This window comes from Lissotriton vulgaris, chromosome 11, assembly GCF_964263255.1.
Source record: "Lissotriton vulgaris chromosome 11, aLisVul1.2, whole genome shotgun sequence".
Taxonomy (NCBI): Eukaryota; Metazoa; Chordata; class Amphibia; order Caudata; family Salamandridae; genus Lissotriton; species Lissotriton vulgaris.
Genome location: NC_141699.1, coordinates 340,529,929 through 340,550,423, shown reverse-complemented (window position 1 = coordinate 340,550,423; position 20,495 = coordinate 340,529,929). Strand labels below are relative to the sequence as shown.

Sequence of the window (20,495 nt, the reverse complement as noted above, 5' to 3'; positions counted from 1 at the left end):
CCTCTTTCACGGATTTCTGTCGCACAGTAGCGCAGTCCCCATGGGATCGGTCCAAATCGAACATATCATAAATTAATGCCAATTTATCTGTTAATCAGATTTTAAAAAACAATTTCGAAAAGTAATTCCATAAGTGTTTAGTCACTGTTTACACATATCATAATAGGAAAAAGTACCATGCTCTAGAGTTTGGAATTAGAATTGTTGTCTTCTCATCTACCCTTTTTGAGAGGGTTCACATTTGTCTATGAACACTGGCTGACTAATCAGCAGGAAGAGGCATCAACTTAAGTGCCCAGTTCACAAGGTCTTCCAGCATCCAAGGGCAAACTTCATACATTAAATCAGAAGCTGCTCCTAACATGGACAGTCCATGACACAGGTGGTGTTTTTATGAACACAGGGTCACTTTCGACTGAATGTTTCGACATATACTCAAGGCAATGATCCGCATTGTATTCCTTCCTCCCTAAGAACATTTTAAATCATGAACGACCCAGTATCTTCGGAATTCTGACCAGATCTGTCACAAAGATGAGCATGGATTGATAAAATATAAGGAATCCTGGCCCTGCTGGCTGGAAGAATGAGGATTGGAGACTTGTTACATACAAAGTTAAGCTTATAGGCCAATTTACAGCCTGGGGATAAGGCTACATAGTCAGATAATAGGACATATTTGTAGAGGTTCCTCCTGATCAAATCAATATACACGTGTCAACATTTTTTGAGATGGGATATATTCCCAAACTCTTCTGAGAAGTGCTGGAACAAGAAGATACATTTTCGGGATTTCTCTTTGCTCCTGTAATTCTATTCAAGTTAGAAAATGTTTAGGATGTCAGGAAGTGTTCTGCACGCTGCAGAAATGCAGTTTATGAGCAGTTTGTATCCCTTTTAATATTAATTTCATGACAATACCATATAAAATGCTTGTTTAATAAATAAATAGAGAGTGATTGTTTTAATGGCATCCTCTAAATCACTGTCAGTAAAAAGAGATGACACTTACCTGTAGACGGACAGATTGTACAGTAGGAGAAGCCCAGCCATGTTCTCTGTGAGAGGAACACTCAGAAGAAGCCAACTTGTACAAGGAGTCAATATCACTGACTCAGGATGTGAAGGACCACCTGGCCCCTCTACTTGGTTCATCTGGAGAACTGCAGGAAGTATCTGCAAACCCGAGCAACAGTATTTTGTCCACCGTATCTGCAGGGTAACCGGAGGGACGTGTGCTGCCCCATTTCGTGAATCGATCAAGAATCAATGATGTTACCATAATGGAGGATGTGATTGATGACCCGGTACCGAAGACGAGAATCCCCTGACTAGGCCAGCCATGCTGCTTGTTCCCAGAGGCCCAGTGGGATGCGGGAACGTGGTACATGGTCCAGCTCCCACTGACGAAGACACTGAGAGTGCAAAGTGAAACTGTGAAGAGTGCACCACCAGTATCTGCGCTGAGCTACATCCAAGTGAACAGGTTACACAGGGCCTGAGATCAAAAGTCTGAAAAATGGTATCTTGAACTTGTAAAAATACGACTGCCATTAGGAAAATAATGATTTCCAGTGTGAACTCTTTTGCTTATTTGCTCAAAATCTGAACAAACAGACCTACTTAGTACCCTATATGATTGTGAGTTTGTACAAGCATTAATACTGCCTGGGTCACTACACGGTAGATATTGGAAGCACCAGAGGAATTGGTTAGTCCATTATAGACAGTGTGGGGCATCACTGAGGCTTGTATGAGAACCCCATAAACATGTGTAGCATTTTGTTTGGCTGTGACAAGTATCTTCTTTTTCTTAAGACAAGCACTTATTGACAGTGAATTATTATGTCTATTGTTTAACTGTTCTGTATCTTTGCCACTAAATTACCTCTGTGAGAAGCCTGTAACTGCTCGCCCTCACTTCCCTGAGGCTCAAGTGCAGGCGCAGCCCTCCAAGCCCCACTAAATTATGTGCAAGGGCCGAATGTCAAAATCGGACTATCTGGAGCATCTGCCGCTGGGCCGTCGATACTTCCAGCGGCTGCTCTGCCGTCATATCGGCAATATCCACCCCTGGCAATAACACCTCAAGATGGTGCCCGAGGTGAAACGGAGGTAGAAGTGGGATGGCCGCAGTGAAACGGACCCACTTCATGAGGTAACAATGCTGGGCCGCAACATCAAGAGCGGGCCCCCTGCTGCCCTTTCATTTTCCGCGGCAGGCACCCGCAGCTGGTGCAGCCTGTGATCGCCAGATCTGCAGCCTCCATCCGCCTGTGTGGCTCGACCGCAGTATGTGGATGGGGGCCTGTGGACACAGCGGAGGGGCGGGACAGGTTACACGACCAGGAGAGGATTTTAATTACAGTGCTCACCCCCTACATATGACGAAGCCGCTAACGCCCCCCCTGGGAAAGCCAAGATAGATATCAGCTTTTTGTCGAGCATGAAAGCTGGGTATAGACCTGGGGATTTGTTTTAACACCCCTCCAGCTAACGACACGGGTGGACTGTGGTGCACAGTACAGGAGCATGGGAACATTTAGACCAGGGATCATGTGTGTGCAGCAGTGGTGAAAGGAGGTGCAAATACTGAAGATGCTCCTCCTTTTGACTGTCTGGATCCTTTTCCCTTCTTGTTCTTCCTCCGTTGGGTCGACTCCCTGGTTTTCTTTGGACTTGGCCCTCGTAACTTTTGGACTGGAGCTCATGTGCGCCTTGCAATATTTTGGGACCATCTCCTGTTGTCGCTCTTGCCCTGGGTGCATCTTGCCATGTTGAGATGGTTTCCATCGATGCCCACTACCCGGGTCCGCCATTTAGTTGATTCTTGTCCTTTCCTTTGGTCCCTTGGATTCCATCCTGCTGACCTTCAGACATTTCACTTACTCTGGACTGCCTTATCTCTTTCTCCCCCTCAGTTCCCCCTATCTCCTCTCACCAATCTCAGCCTCCAACTCTTCTCCCCCACATACCGCTCTCTAACCCTTTTTATTTTAATTTAATTTAATTTTTTTAATTTTTATTTCTCTTTTCACTCTGTAAATATGTGATATTTACTTGTCCAAGCCGTTTCGCTAGTAAAATGGAATCCTGAGAAAATCTACTATTTATATATATATGTATACAGAGATAACTCACTCTAACCACTAGTATATGTAGTAGACCTTTGTACTCACTACCATTCCTATGTGATTGTTTCTCTTCCTTAAATGACTTTACAACTTGTACATTTGCAATTTTTTCTATTTGTATCTCTTCCCTGTGTGACTTTACAACTTGTACATTGGCAATTCTTTTTTTCCTGTTTGTATCTTTTATGTAACTCATGTAATCCTAAATCCTTATGTATCGCAACTGGTTCTTTTGTAAAGCGCTCTGGCACCTTCGGGTAATGTTTGAGCTATAGAAAATCGCAATAAATAAAAAATAAATAAATAAGATGGACCCCAGGACTCCAGAAGCAAATTACCTCAAATAAATTGGTTGTAGCCCTTTATCCTTGCCAAATGGTATCAATAAGTCAGATATCTACTGTACCACCACTTTTATTTATTTATTTAATTTCCCTTTTTGTATGGGCTTTCACCCTATACCTAGATTGACCGGACATCAATTAAATCAAAATAATGATCTCATACTTCTAGTACAGACATTATATTATATTGATGGCTGAGTGAAAAGAAGGAAAGTGTTACAACGTATTGTACTGAGAAGTATGACTCTAGGTTGATGATATCAATGATGTGAAACATGGGCTTGAGATATGAAACATGGGTTGAAGATGTGAAACATGGGTTGAAGATGGCCATTCCAGCACAAAATACCGAGTCCGTAGATCAAAGGTTGCATCACTGTCCCTCTGATGCAGGCAAGGTGGAATAGTGTAATGTCACATTGGGGAGGGCCTGTCTGGGACATCTCAGAAAATATCCTGTGCTGAGACGGATTTCACAGTGCTTAATTTGTTTAAAAGAATGAGTGCCTTTGCACAAAGCTCTCATCAGAAGCCTGCGACAGGCACTATTAAATGTTGGTGCACCCAATACCAATCCTGCATAGTCCTGAATTGACCGAAGGCTTCTTAAATTCACTAAAATCACTCTTTCCTGTCCATGCTTTCTATGCAATGGTTTTTCCGTCTTTCTCTTCCACCTTAATTCCCATTTGCGCATTTTACCCTCTCTTGCTTTCAGTCAATATCAGATAAGGAAAAAAATAAGTGCCAGTCCCTAAAAATGAGTAGCCCAAAGGCAACCACTGGCTCAAATTAAGCAGTGGGCTTTCAACACTAGTTCGAATGTTTCTATAATGACATTGGGTGGAAAATAAAGCAAAGTTAAAGCTACTTGATTGAATTGACATATTGAGCTTGCTTACTGTTGTCCTAAGCAACACAGTTGGCCATAAGATGGACTTTCTGTTTGGGTCAACAGGCATTAGCAGTGCAACCGCCAAGGAAAAATGGTGCCCTTAGTTTGACTAATACACTTCTAATCAAAACAGTATCCATCTTCAGAGGTCTGATGTTCACGGATATATTGCTTAAATGCCTCTATTCAATTTACAACCACGTGGTACTTAGCTACCATTTGCTGGCCCTGCACTCTCAACCACTGTTTGTGTGTAGGTTATGGGGCCATTCTGGGCGGAGTGAATAAGTTGAGGATTGGAGTGGAGATGGCTGTTGTTTTTGTGGTTACAGTGAATACTTACTGCAGACCATGCAGGGGAAGCCTTCGTCACATCTTGATGTCGTGTCTTGAAAAATCCATCCCCATTTCCTGACCAACAGTCGCACAGTGGTGATTCCATGCAACTGAGAAACACTTTTAAGGCCAACGAAGCGATTGTGGACAGGTAAGTGTGTATGTGTTGTTTGTGACTATAGAGGACCATTTCGACAATTCCAAAATATAGTTTAAGTCGATATCTCAGTGATAAATCATGCTAAGCTAGAGAAAACCTACTGCTTACGTTATTCCCTTGGTGCTAGTGAGCGTTCGCTGCTAAAGAGGTTATTTGATGACTCACTTTGAGGGATTTCAGCATTTTCATTTTTACATTTTTTATGACATTACCAGTACCAGAGTCTCTGTGACATGATCAGTTACTCTGCTTTATAAGCCTTCCAAGTCTGCATTATTTGAAGGATACCTTGATGGTTACTAGTCTGAAATTGAGAGGTCTGTGTGTCATTTATTTTCCCAACCTGCACCTGCTAAACGGGGTTCCAGTCCCTTATTAAAGAAGAGAATAAAAATAGAAAGGCCAGGATGGGAAAAGAACATATTGAAACACTTTGGGCCGTGGAAAATTGGATGCCCAGTTTTTTTTCGCTTATAGAAAAGCCTTGTATCCAATGTTCTGAAATAATGCTAGAAGTGACAGCGTTTTGCTAAAATTATTTGAAGAATAAAAGCATTAGAATAGCGTCCATTCAGGAGCTGCACCTTTATAGACAATCTACATGAAAAGTGTGTGAAATTAACTATTGCACCAATTTTTTTTTGCTAGATTGTGAACTTCTTCGAGTTACCCCAGAAAAATACATTTGTGCTCATAACACATGCTGTGTGCAATTTCATGTGGGTTTTCGCATCACACCACATACAAAGTTCACCAGGCGCTATGACTCCACCACCCGAACATACCTTTAAAGTATCCTAGCGATCAGTCGACGTCATCAGGTAGCATCCGCCAGATTGAATGGAGTTGCCCATGTGCCAATTTAGCCCTCATACCTGTTTTCCCATCTGTACCCTGAATTGAGAGTGCCTCGGACATCTTTGCTTAGGGGCATCAAAAATGTTAATATGATCCTATTGTGAAGGTCTCATTGGTAATCTATCCGAACCTGAAACTAGACACAGGGAATAATTCCTCTGGGCAGGAAAGGCAGCAGCAACAGTTTGTGAGGAAGGTTTTGGATCTCATGGAGGGTTCTAACATTTTTTTTTAATTTACAGACACTTGGGTTTACTTTTACTAAGAACCACACAATGCAGCACTGGGCAATTTTCTGCAGCTTTGCTTAACTGAATTGGTTAAAAATGGCGAATTGCTGTATGTTTGTTGTGGCACATGACAAGGATGTCATCTTTTATGGAGATGCATTCTGCTTTGTTTAAGCGACCCTAAACAGAATTTGTCATTGCCCAAATACCGCCGTGCACCCATGTTCTTGACTTTGATTGATGTGGTTCTCATAGAATCCTAGTGGCGTTTGTGCTCTTTCCTCTCCATCATGACCCTTGTACAAAAATCATCAAGGGTTTTAGTGCTTTGTGATGCAAAAAAGTTTGTGCTGTGCTCATGTCAAAATGTTTACTGCAAATTGCCTTTGGGGACCAAAGTTGATTAGCACATTAGTAAATCTGTTTCTAAATGTCAGCAATTTTAAAAAAAAATATTTAAAAAATACTCAAAATGCTGGCTTAAATAGCTTTGGTGCAAGTCTGATAAAATCATGCCAGTCATGCCAAAATCGAACAGGTTCTATCTTTCGCCCCGATTAGAATAGCGACCATTCAGTGGCGGTCCGACCGACACCATGATCAGGCTCTTTATCACTACATTTTGATTTTAGGGCAAAAGGAGGACATAAGTAGAATATTTGCCTCCTTGTCTTTAAAAATATTTGTTTTTCTTTGCATAAATTAAGAAAATCGCCATTTTAGTACAAAATTGTCTCCCTATGCAAGATATAGTTACCTTGAGTATTTACTGGATCCCGGTTCTCAAGATGACAATCCATACCCAATAAAATGCATTATGCCGTGCCTTATTCACAAAAGGATTGCTAGTAGCCTAAATGAATTTATTATGGCAGATTTCGGTGCCAGGAGCGCAGAGAAAGCTGCATTAGTAAACCTCACACAAGGGGTGGAAAGTGGGCATTAAAAGCAGGATTGGCCTCGTAAGATTCTGAACACCCAAACATATGTACATTTGTGTACATTTTCAAATGATGATCAGACGTCTTTCCACCTAGAAATGGTCAGAGAGGTACTTTAGCCTACGGCCAAAGGCTGGAGTACCTCCACCCTCCCTGCTCCCTAACAAAGAAATGGCTTTCTTAAAGAAGAAAAAGATTTTCACACTGACAAAAAAAGAAAAAAAATGTGCATTTGCAAAGCGGCTCTATTTTTCGTTTGGAAATCAACAACATACCCATTTCTGTAAGTGGGCCCTGGGATGTGTCACATGACAATCTATGTGAAATGCCTGGACACCTGTGGCTGGTGCTGCTTCGCAGTTGAGTTTCTGGGAAGGCTTGTGAATTAAAAAAACGCAAAAGTACGTTCAGGTAGAGCCCAGAAAACTGCTGCATTTTAGATAGTGTATGTTTTTGTCATAAACCTCAGAAAGCTGAGCGTAAACTGCATGGAGAACTGGGATTACCAAACTGCACAACCTATATAGCACAGAAAGGGCGATCTGAAAACTGGCTTTAATGGCAATCTGACAGTTTCAGTCCGGCACACGCCAGCATCTGCCTGGGCCTTTGGTCTAAACATGCATTACTTAGCAGGAGTGCAGAATCGGTGCCATGCAGTTAAGCAGAGAAACGTCAACATAGTGTGCATAGCAGCGGCACGACATCCACATTGTGAGAAAGGTGAACATGCCCTTACCTGACACACACTGAGGCTCCTCTGCCGTCCAGATGCCATCAGACTGACATGTTCTCTCTGAAGGCCCCACTAGGATGTAGCCTTTGTTGCAGAAAAATGTAATGCTCTTGCCTTCCAGATAGGTCGTCCCTCGCTTATTTCCGTTCTTGGGGGGAGCCAGCCAGCCACATGATTTCACTGGAAGGGGACACAAGAGAACCGTGTTGGCAACAACACAGGATGCTGTCAGGTGTATGACAAAAAAAAACATGTGGTACCCTGCACTACTTTCCCACACTCGCCTTCACTTCACGAAAGTCCTGCAGGAAGAACAGTGCTGTAGATGGGGAATATTACTGCCAGCTGCAGGCATTAGTCTTATATTATATTACAACTTTAAAATATTATTTTTTAAATTTTATATTATTTTTTTTCAAACAAAATCTTTAAAATATTCTTACTTTTTACAACTGTACAGAGAGGTGTGCTACATGACCTCGATTTATTTAATTGAATAGGTTCCAGTCACCATAGTTTACGTTTTACAGAACATTAATGTTAATGAAGGCATGTACCCTTCTCAAACATTAAATATGACACTGTTTAGTATTTAACTCTGACAGTATGTTTTTTGTGAAGTATTTTCTTTGGTTGGATGTCTTTCATTTTAGGAATTGTTTTCAACCTTAGAAACAGGAAATGGCGTAAAATGAATCCAGGATGCCCAGCGTTCAAAGGTTATACAGCAGCAAAAGTATAAAAACAACAGGCTGCACATTCGTTTAGTTTCGACAAAAAGGAAAAGGTCTCTCACAGTACACCCCATCTGCTGTAAGGGATTGATTGGTTGTAGTTTCTTCTCATTTGCATTACAATAGGGAGATATGGTAAACAGTGGACCAGTATACTATTCTAAAAAGTTAGAGAGAGAGTTAAAGAAGGGGGGTGTGCAGAGATAGTGGTGATGGAAAAGTAGTCTTCCAGTTTAGATATAAACAGGACTGAAGTGGTTTAGCACCAGAGCCCTCAATCTAGGTGTCAAGGAAGAAACAGGCGCGTAATAGACTTTGAGACTGAATTATACTAGGTCAATCACCTTTGTGCATGTTTTAGCTTCACATTTGCCTCCTCGTTTTACCTTGGAGTGCTCTGGCAAAAACTGGGTTCAAGCGGTAATGTTCAAGGAACCTGTGGTTGACAAATAGACACCAACTCAGGTTGAGCCTTATTTGAAACCAAGAAGGGAAGCGGTGGAAATGTATGATGTGATTGGGGAATATCACCATCACAGTCTTACCTGGTTCCAGGCTTACGACCAGCTTCTGATGACGTTGGTGGGAGATCTTTGTGGCATTTCCCACTTCAAGGCTCCTAGTGGCGAGGACATCAAACTTACAGAAATCATCATTTTTGCAGAGTGCATGCATGGATGGTGTGAGTGGGTCATTGGGATCCTCATCAACAGTAAATTCTGGTAGAAAGGCAGTGTCATGCTTGGCTTGGTAGAGTTCAATCAGGTGCTGCGAGTCATAAGTGAAGAGGGAACTTTCATTGGTGACCGACCCTGAAAGAGGAGGCAAAACAGTATTTCAATTGTGGGCTTGTATGAAAAAACTACAGTTGGGTTAGATAATATGCACAGAATATAAAGAAATGGTCAGGTCATCTGCAGTGCTCAAATTACCAAATGCACTTACAATAACCCCCAGGCTAAAATGGATGCATTATTGAGAGAACCCTTCACTTAAGTCACATCACATTCGGTGCACGTCTTAAGGGTCTCATTGATCCCCAAAAACCAATGTATCTACTCCAGAACATAAAATGAGGTAGCTCATTGTACCCAATTTTAAAATCTCCATCGGGTTACAACCAATGACCCCCCGTGAATGCCTTTTCCATCAGATGCATCAAAACGCTCACTGAGCTCCAACTCGGTCCTCATTATGTACTTGGCTTCTTTATTCCATCGTAAACACTGCACCCTAGGATTGAGAATCTCCTGATCAGATATATACCTTGTACTACAGCTTGTCATTACCTAAGAGACGTTTATATTTTTTAGGCAGTCTGTAATCTCCTGGGAGATATATTTAATCACACATCAGACAACAATTATTCTAGATGGGGGCTTTGAGCTGAATGAGCGCTTAAGGAGCGTCTGCTGCCCTGAGTGGAAACTGCCCTAGCTCCTGTGAGTAGATCTCCTCCAAAGCTGGAGTTTCTTTGCTTGGTGAACGACTACCTGATAGCCGTTAGGAGGTGACCGTGGCAGATGGCTAAGGAATGTGAGAGAAATGGTGTAGACCAGAGGCAAGCAAAATTGCCGTTTGGCCGCTGAGACTAAGCCGAGTCCCACTCGGATGCACCAACAACATGGAAACCCTAGAGCTTGCGAAAGTATCGGAAGGACTGGAGCAGTCAGATATGCTGCATTTTATGGCAGCTGTCCTTCTGGAACAGTTGCAGTTTTAAGTTCTGTCTGCCGCTGACATTCCAAATGGCCTCAAAAATGCCCTTGTGACTCATCATAGCCTCCTTGTTGCAGCACAACAGGTGAGTTTGGCGTTCTCACTGCAGTAGAAAAACAATGAATCGCTCATATAAAAAAACCACAAGGGGCAGATTTACAAGTCCCTAGCCCCACTTTTGCGTCACTTTTCCCATTTTAGAAGTGACACAAAAGTGGCACAAGGGGCTTGTAAATCTGCCCCAATATTTTTTACCACAACATATTTGACTTAACCTAAATGCAGGAGATTTCTGCTGCTGTGTTTACAGCTCAAAAAATAGGACATCAGATAAGGACTACTGGAGCTAGCCATGAGGCTGATTATCAGAGAAGGGCAGAATGAAGAATAACTATGACTTGGGCGCCTTATTGAAATTTTTTGGATCTCCTATTAGCTCTGCAATGGATACATCATGCCCTGATGATTGATTTGGAATGGAACCAATGCTTTGGTCTGCCGCAAAACTCTCAGTGGTGATAGGAGAAGGCCTGAGAGATGGGAGAGTACACTTGGAATCCATCACAATATGTTAGGCGGACAAAGAGACCATTGGAGACCCAGATGCATAAAGACAGATACAAGTCAAACTTTCCCATGCAGACATAGTCTACACATTACAATCGATTCATAAAATGGCTAGTTATAGTGGGCATGGCTCATGAACATCTGGTCTACATGTTGCCATGAAGACTGGCCTATCTGCGAGGGTTTGGGACTGATACTTTGGAGATGGTTGTTTATGCAGTACCTTACAGGTTGCCTGGAGCTCTTTTGGAGACATACTTATATCAAATAATAATTAAATATGAATATAGTCCTTGCACAATCTATTGAGTATCTTATATTGCTTACAAGAACTTTGGGTCTTTTTTCAGCCCACTTTTTCTGTGGGGTGGCTGGTGGGGTGGGGTGGGGTGGGGGGTTAAGCTTGACTTCATAAAGTTTGGTATAGTTTCTAATCATGCTTTCTGGGATTTGGCTCAGGTAGAAACATATTAGTTGTGCATATCTAAATATCTGTGAAAGCCATCCTATTTCACGAGTCCTACAGACATTCCAATTTCCAAGTGCCCCTTTTTCTTTCTTATATTCCCCCTTTTACACCTTGTCTCATGTATACAGGCCAATCTGCTAATTTTCTTGTACCCTGCAGACACTTTTTTCTGCTGTTTGATGTTCATATGCATTGATTTTGTGATTGTGATGGTTTGCATTTTGAAGCATGGAAGGTGAGAAATGTGGCATGACACACATCAACAAGATCTTATAGTAACGTCAGTTAATGTGAACTTCCTCACACTTTGAAACAAATGCAAAAGTACCCTGATGTACATGACAATGAAACAGCAGTTTGAGAGAGCTTATAATATTTTGTCGTCTCTCTCTCTTTGTTCTCTTTTCCATCTAGACCGCTGGCGGTACTGGCGTTTTAATTTAATTGAGGCTACGAGGCGAGCCTTACTACGGAAGTTACAAATACCACATATTTGGGGTTTCTTCCTCTCCCTCGTGTGATTTATTAACAGAACTAACGTGAGTATAGTGGTGTTTTTGCTTTACATAATATAAGCATTTGTAACCTCTAAGTTAGTTAGTGTTCTTGAATAGGGAGGTTTGTAGTATCGTAGTTGGCTGTTTCGAGTCCCTCGTTTAAGCTCCAAAAGGGTACTGGGGGTTTGTTACTATATATTGCTGGTTGATTAGAAATTCTCATGCTACTAATGGTTTTTAGATTTTTTCAGATTTTATAATTATCGCCATTGAAGAACATTGGATGGCCCCATTTAGTGAAGGAATTGCTGGCTCCATCAGGTCTAAATAGGTGGGTTGAGCAATACTCTACAGAGATTTGTGGAGATAACACAGTATTTAAGTTATGTCGCTAATTGGGGATCTGTGTTTTGCTTCTTTATTTATTTCCTTGTAAATAGATCTTGACAGACTTCTGACGAACAACGCTAAATCTATTATAGGAGGTCTTTCTGGCCCCATGAAACGAAGGTATTTAGTCTGAGTAGTGCATTTATTAATATATAGGAATCTTAATTAGTCTGTCTAGTATTGTTGGTATGTGATAATAGAGAGATCATTGATGAGGACTTTTTTGATGTGGTATGTATACGTATACAGCTAGCACTATACTGTATACAGTGAATGCATTTGCCAACTAAAATATATGGAGGCATTGTCCGCCCACATGCCTATTCTGGAGACTTACTAGTCCCTATTCCATACATATGATACGTGAGTGTGTAGTCGGTATGTGAGCATGAATGGTTTGATTTTTTTTAACATCATGGTTGTAAATAAATCTGGAAAATGAGGTTATATAAAATCTGGCTTATGAATACTCTCTATGTGTTTATTTGTTGATATCTGTTTAGATTTTTGTGTTAGGATGAATATATTTTATTATTGTTTTCATTACAGATAAAACTGTGTTAAATGGGAATCAAATAATTCTCCTGAGGAAGGTGTTGGCTACTAATTAATTGCCCACCGAAACGCATCGATGCCCACATGGGTGATTACGACATTAAGCCCATGGAGACAATGATTTTGAATGAAATTTTAAAGAAACTTTCTAACATTGATCTCGTTTTTTGGCTATTGTATTCTCTCACTCTCCAAATAGGAATTCATTTTCCTTCAGTCCACTTCCCATTTGCTATGTAATGCATTTTATGAAATGTTGATTTCTTGTGTATTGTGTATTTATGATTTTTTATGAGTTTTTTAAAATAATTGATTAGAATTGTATCCTTGATAGGGTTGAATATATTGATGTTTTTAATTTTTGTCGTGAATAAAGTGCATTTTTGATATATATTCTTTGAATTTGCCATTTTGCATTTCCTCCTTGTCCACTTTTGCGTGTATGGAATGAGTATGTTTGTGATAATATCTATGCCAGGTTTGTAATATTACCCAAAGGGGGTTACTTTTTTGACGATAGTCATGACAATGAAACACCTGGTCATAGCAATGCTGTAATAGACACAAATTGTGTTCCCTACTTAGTCTGACAAACTAAGGAGAGATCAGTGGGAAAAATGTGTGTTTATGTAACAAAAAGGGCTACTCTTGGCAGATGCATTGGCATACTGTAGATGTAGTGTGGCTATTCTTTTCCAAAGGACACTCCCTTTCAACCTTATGAAAACCTGGCAAGACCCTTTAGAGTGTTATGTTTTTGTTAAAAGTGACAAACGGAAGACAGAGATGGTGGGTTTAATCCATGCCTCAAATGTTTGCCAGGCTGATTGTGTTGTTGGCTCACCTATTCAGAGATTTTACAGAATGCGACAAATTAAATTTGTGGTTGGTGGGGACTGGAACATAACTGTGGGACCCATCTTGCCTAGGTCAGGAAGGCCTACGTTTTTTAACAGTGGGTCTAGAATTATTCTCTAGTGCACTATTACACATCTGGAGATTACTGCACCCTAGGGACAGGTAATGCACCTTCCTCTCCTCCGAGTATGTTAACTGCAAATACATTGATTACATCCTGACATTCTACATAGAATTTTTTCAGATGTTATCTCTTTTGAGACCTTAGTGTGCTGTTTCTGACCATGCCCATGTTGTGCTTTGACTTCATTGGACCTGGTATCGCCAGGCATAATGTTGTGGAGGACAAATTGAGTAAACTGTACTTCCAAACAGCCTGAAGAGCAGTACAAATTGCATTCACATTTGGCAGATATTTTTTGGCTAATGAGAGTTATATTGGCACATGTCTTGTTGGTGAAAGAGAAGGCCTCAATGAAAGATGAATTGATGTGTGCCTCTGCACAACATTGAAAAGAGGGCAGAGACAACTACATTTTATTGGTGATAAAAGTGAGGGACCTTATGTCGACGTATTATTCTTCTCCATGGGCACCTCTGTTGATTGAGCAGTCTATGGCTCAATATGATTTTAATGTATTTTCCAAAATATAATTAGAGCACGCACTCCCTTAATTGAATGGAGGCTGTTGAACTTGGCCATTTTTGCAGGGTAAAGTGTTATGGTAATTGATTGACCATGATTGGTATGTTTGCCTTACTAGTAAAGTCCCTAGTAAAGGGCACTATGTGTGCCAGGGCTGGTAATGCAAATGCTACTAGTGGGCCTGCAGCACTAATTGTGCAACCTACACAAGTAGCCTTAAAGAGAGAACTCAGGCCTGCCACTGCAGTGCCTGTGTACAGTTTGTTAAACTGCCATGTTGTCCTGACAAGTGCATCCACTTGCCAGGCCTTACCCGTCCCTTTCTATTCACATCAGACACCCCTATGGTAGGTCCAAGGTACCCCCTGGGCAGAGTGCAGTGCATGTGAAAGGTAGGACATGTACTGAGGTTTGTACCTTGTCCTGATAGTGAAATAATCTCCGTTTCGTTTTTCACTGTTGAAAGGCCATCTTGCCGATAAGATAGAATGGGGAGGCTGTGTAATATATTTCCAGTCTATCTTCCCATCGGCTTAAGATGGAGAGGTGAAGTTTAGTATGCCTGAACTCACAATTTAATAACACATCTTTTTGTGAAGATGGTTTTTGCATTGTGTGTTTAGAAACCACTCTTTTAGAAGTGGCTGGGTTTTTGTGCTTTAACGTTTCTGTGTGTCTCTGCCTGGTTGTGGATTGACTGTCTGGATTTAAAAGTGATAGGATCTGGGGAATGTCTTGACCCAGGGAAAGAGGTGAGACAGCAACAGGCTGACCTGCATCTGGAGTGTAGGGGGGAGGAGTACCCCCTATGGGTGAAGAGGCCTAGGCTGCAGCCATAAAACAATAGCTCCATTCCCAGCTGAGTGACTAAGGATCCAGACCCCCACTATCAAAGAAAGAAGGTGTCACTGGCAGGGAGGTACTCAGAACTAGTTTAGACAGGGGTCAGTGCCCCCCTGAACACAAAGACTTCAAAGACGTTAAGGCGTATATCTATGAGAGCTGAACCCCCTGAACGTGGGAATTGGAATGATCAAGACTGAAAAGGATTGAACACTACTTTGTGGTCAAGAGGAACCTCTGCCAAGGAAGAAACACCTGACGAGACTGTCAGTCAGTCAAAAAACAAATTATTTGGTTTATCACAACAATAAAGCACACAGTAAAATTTATAACAATCAAGGTTTAAAAGCGTTGTATTTTCAATAAAATATTTGAAATATTTACAATTTCAATAAAATTCCTAGACCTGTTCCAACCCCAGGCATTTGTTCTTTGTCCGCTTTCAGTAGGAGGTTGTCCACCAGAGTCAAGAATTTTACACCACGACAAATTAAAATGTTTTATGAGCCCCCCATCCAGCTTGTTATCGCCTGTCTGCAAGTGGGAATCTTTAAGTCATTCAAAGATGCTATTAGCAACTTCTTTCTTTCGACTTTTAAGGTATCGCAAACACACTTCAAGTGGCATATTGATTCTATACGATAGCCACATAGACGATCATTTTCAACTTGGTGTTTGCTTTTCCAGGTGGGGACCAAGTCCTTCGAGTTCTGGTCACCTAATCTGTACAACATAAATCTCTTTTTTAAGGTTAGTCGAAAGAGAGCTGAAGAGACTGAAGGAAAGGACTGACCCTTGCTGTGTGTTCTGGGGCTACCCTCCAGTTTGCTGTTTTAACAAAGGAGGAGGCTAAAGGGACTTTGCTGTGTGCTGTGTCCCCCTGCTTGGAAGGACTTTGCTGTGCTGTGTCCTGAAGTAACTCAACCCCAAGGGCCCGAGGTGAGCTTGCTCCCTGTTGTGGAAACTCAGGAACACAAAAGTTTACAGAAGTGTCTCAGCAACGCTGTGTGTGTGTGCTTTTTGCAGCATGAGACCTTTGTAAGCCGTGCCCTGTGATCGTGGGCCCCTGGAGTCCAAGCGAGTCTCAACGATGCTGTGTGCATATGCTTTTTGCAGCCTGAGCCCTTAGCGAGGATTGTCCTGTGATCGTGTGCACCTGGTGTCCAAGTGATTTTCAGCGACGCTGTGTGCGTATGCTTTGTGCAGCCTGAGACCTTTGTGAGGATTTCCCTGTGACCATGCACACCAGGAGGTCAAGAGTGTCTCAGCAATGCTGTGTACATGTGCTTTTTGCAGCATAAGACCCTCAGAATAATTGCCCTGTGATCGTGGGCACCAGAAGTTCAAGTGTGTCTCAGCAACGCTGTGTGCGTGTGCTTTGTGCAGCCTGAGACCCTCGGAAGAATTGCCCTGTGATCGGGGGCGCCAGGAGTCCAAGTGAGTCCCAGCAAAACTGCATGCTTCGTGCAGCCTGAGACCTTCGTGAGGATTGCCCCGTGACCGTGCACACCCGAGGCTCAAGGGAGTCTCAGCGACACTGTGTGCCTGTGCTTCATGCAGCCTGAGACCTTCGTGAGGATTGCCCTGTGACTGTGCACCTCCCAAGCTCAAGGGAGTCTCAGCGACGCTGTGTGCATGTGCCCTGTTGCAGCCTTTGATCTATACTATCGTCATCAGCCCGGAATCAACCAAAGTCGCTTCGAAAGCCCAAGCCACGAGAGGCGGAGAGGAGAGTGAGGTCGCACCCCCCAGGTAATGTGTGTCGCGCCTGGGGTGGGGTGCTGGCTGGGAGAGAGATGCTCTTGGCCTCTCCCCTTCTGGTTGCACAAGCCTCTGTTCCAGCTCGTATTGCGGCCTATAAGTGCCAAGGAGTGGCAATACCGGGGCTGGAGCATGGAGCTGCACTGTGGTTTACACCAGATACGTGTTGGGTGCATATGGTGATGGGAACTGACCGTGAGTCAGTACGAGGGGCGGAGAGACCGTCTCAAGCACCGTGATCGATGCTGGAGTGTACTACGCATTGAAATAATTCTGCATTACGAACTACCTTATTGTTGTATTACGCATTGCATTAATTCTGCATTATGATCCACCTGATTGTTGCATTATGCACTGCAATATTTCTGCAGAACGAACTACCTGATTGTCGTATTACGCATTGCATTAGGTTGCAGAACGAAGTACCTGATTCTTGCATTACTCATTGCATTATTTCTGCATAACAAACTGCTGACTGTTGTATTATGCATTGCATTAGTTTGAAGACTGAACTACATGATTGTTGCAATACACATTGCATTATTTCGGCATAACAAACTGCCTGATGGTTGTATTACGCATTGCATTCGTTTGAATCACAAACTGCATTATTTTTACATTGCGAAGTGAGAGATTTTTGCATTACGAACTGCATAGCCTTGCATTAGGACTGCTTACGATCCCTTAGAATTGGTCATTAATAACGCCAGATCTTACAAGAGCTGGCTGACCTAATAACCGACCAGGAGGAATATTATAAATACGCATATGTTAGATTTTTATCGTGTGGTTTCATCGTATAGCTTTTTTATATAAACGTATACTTTTTTTATATGAAACTCATGTGGAGTCCTTTTCTAGTGTCACCATTGGGTCACTGGGAGCGTGGTTGCAAGTACTTTACACATTTGCCTTGAAGTTAAGCCTGGCTGCTCAAGCCAAGCTACCAAGGGGGTGAGCAGGGGGTTATCTGAGAAGGTGGTCTTTCTTTCCTTGATGTAGAAGTGAGGGTTCCTACTTGGCCTCAGGTACCTACCTCAGCCAACCAGGGATCCCGGTTCTAACATTGGTGGCAGTGGTGGGATCTACCGTTGATGGTCAGCGGGTTTGGAATTTAACGTGTATTTGCAAATTTACTCACAGTGATTGGTGTACATCACTAGTTTTAGCGCAGACCACGACGCAACCACTTATTGTGTTCTTTGATTTTTGGTTCTATTTTTAAGCGACCTTTAAGCCACACATCATGTCTCAGAGGAGTCAAGTAACCAGTGAGGCTGCAGAATTAGAGTTCAACATTGCAGGATTGTTTACCTACAAAGTTGATCAATTGAGGCAATTCTGCAGAGCTTTGGGATGTCTCATGAAAAGTAGTGCCAAGAAGGAGGAGCTGCAAAGGGCCTGGTGGGAAACCAAAGGGGCTCAGGAGACGGGTGATGTTGAAGTGGATGAGGATGACCCAGGGAATGGATTTGGTCTACAGGATTTGCCAGTGGAGGGACCAGCCTCAGGGGCTGGTAGTAAACATCCAGAGAGGAGTTTTTCCACAGAAGAGCTGGAGGAAAACCAAAGGGTCAGAGAGCATAAGTTGGTGGTTTTAAAACTTAAAACTCAAGCAGAAGAGAATAAGTTGCTCATTGAGAGCAAAAGGGGCAGAGGAGAGCAAGAACCCTCTCATGTTGGAGGAAAAGACATTGCTTTTGGCACATAGGTTAAGAATGAGGGAAATTGATTTGGAGATCTGAAGGCTTGAGGCCATGATTGTCTCAGCCAATCCAAAAGAGAGGTATGTAGCTCAGGAAGTGAGCTCTGCTGGGTTGGAGGTAGAGTCCAGCTCAGATGGTGGCAGCAAAAATGTAGTGTCAAGTGCCTAGAGGAAAGTACATACACCCAGAGATGTGGCGCCTGACTTGAGGGAGGGGATTAACATACACCAGGGGTGCAGGTTTATGAGGTTGCTCTAGTGGTGTGCAGTGTCCCTGAAGTAGATTGGGGAACTGAACTGACACAAGGGATCAGATTCCTAGCGGTGAGGGGGACACTCTACTGAGCCCAGATGAGAGCTGTAGGCAGAAGGGTTCCCCCATGGTAGAAACCTTGATGTGTGAGTGTGGAGACGGCCCAGAAGAGTGTACGTTGAGTGACGGAGACAGTGAGACTCTTTCTTACCAATCTCAGGAGAGTGGTGTGGGGTACTTGTGTGAGGCACTGGGGGGTGAGGCAAAGGATAGCTTGGTTAAAAACTGTGGGGGGCTGTGTGATCCATTAGTTGGAGAGCATATTTTAATTCCCTGTTTTCCAGAGCTATGCCAACACCCGGTGGGGTGCGAGTTCTCTGATCCCAGAGAGCTTGCACAGGATGCAGACCTCGGGCTGTTTGCTGGAAGGTCTGAAGAGGCATTAGGGAGTGATTCCAAAAGGAGTGGCTCAGGAATCTTCTGTTCCTGTGTGGGGGGAGAGGTTCAGTGTAGCCCAGTTAGGTCCCAGTGTTGTGGGATGGGTGTAGGGGCTCATGTCCTGTCTCAGAGGAGAAGGCGTGAGTGGGGACTGTGTCCCAAGGCTCCACTCACCCATCCCCGCCTTTCCCTTTTGTCTCAGCCTACCTTTCATTCTGTTGGCAATGATTGGGAGCTTTTATCTGCCAAGTTGCAAATATGAGCCCCTTAAAGAACCCCACCCCTGCTGTAGCTGGTAAAGTGAGGGGTTCATGACGCCCTTTTCTCCTTGATTGACTTGATACAGCTATAGCTGAGCTGGAATTGAGGGACTAACAAGGACCTTGGGACCCGTGGTTATATATTATATTATATTATATTATATTATATTATATTATATTATATTATATTATATTATATTATATTATATATTTACATTGTACTTTCTGACATTTATTACTGCCACACTGCCTGTTTAAAAAGTGTGCTCTTTAATGCATGTTTGAGGGGAATTTCTCTTACCCTCTCTTATGAGCAACGTTTCTCTCTGGTTAAATTGATATTGCTATAGTGGAGCTGGTAATGAGAGACTCACAGTAACATTTACACATGTGATAAAATGATATGATATAATATAAATTATATTATCCTTGTAGTTTCTGGAATTTATTGGTGCCACACCAGCTGTTTCCAAAGGAAGTTTGCTCATCAATACATGTAGGGGGACTTAATTTGCCTGCCCGCTTTCATAAACCTACCTTGGTTTATCTTTGTGAGCAATGCATGCATGATAACATATGCCATACTATATAATATACGTATGTTGCACCTACTATACATTTTGAATCACGTTTCGCTTCATCCCCACCGCAACTCCCCCAACAGAAGTTTGTTCAGTGTAAAGGGTTGCCTTGAATTGCATTTGATATTCAGTTTTGTTTTGAACACAGCAGGTATTGGCTAGTTTTCTGGATGGTATAAAATGTTTGAATACAGGACACGTATTGCATCATTTAATTCATGTGAGGTGATACAGATGTTTTTTAATGTAATGAAAAACATATGCAGAAAAATGATTCAAACAGAGTTATTCTATCACACAACATTCAGTTCATCTCCTGAGAGAGAGTGTCCTTCACACTGCATCCTGACCATCTTCTAAGAGATTATTTTTATCATTTGGCTCCAAAGCACCAGTTAGAGGACTTATCTCAGAGAATGCATGTGATGTACTGTGAAAAATATCTTTTTATTTTCAAAGGTATTTGTGTCTTATTATGGTATTATTATTAAATGAATACATGTTTCTTTTTCTGATATTTCATTTTAACTACATTGAATTGTAATGAATGTATTCTCATTCTCTGCATTCTTCGGAAAGAGGCAA

General features: G+C 42.3%; 1 protein-coding gene across 1 annotated transcript in view; it reads right to left on the bottom strand.

Moving 5' to 3' along the window:
* SUSD2 (sushi domain containing 2) overlaps nt 1-20,495 on the bottom strand; it is a 1,032,760-nt gene that overhangs the window by 545,128 nt on the left and 467,137 nt on the right. Inside the window, exons 24-25 of the mRNA XM_086943298.1 lie at nt 8,914-9,180; nt 7,638-7,814 (exon numbers count right to left, since the gene is read on the bottom strand). Coding sequence (XP_086799424.1) covers nt 7,638-7,814; nt 8,914-9,180 — 444 coding nt within the window. The remainder of the gene's footprint in view (nt 1-7,637; nt 7,815-8,913; nt 9,181-20,495) is intronic.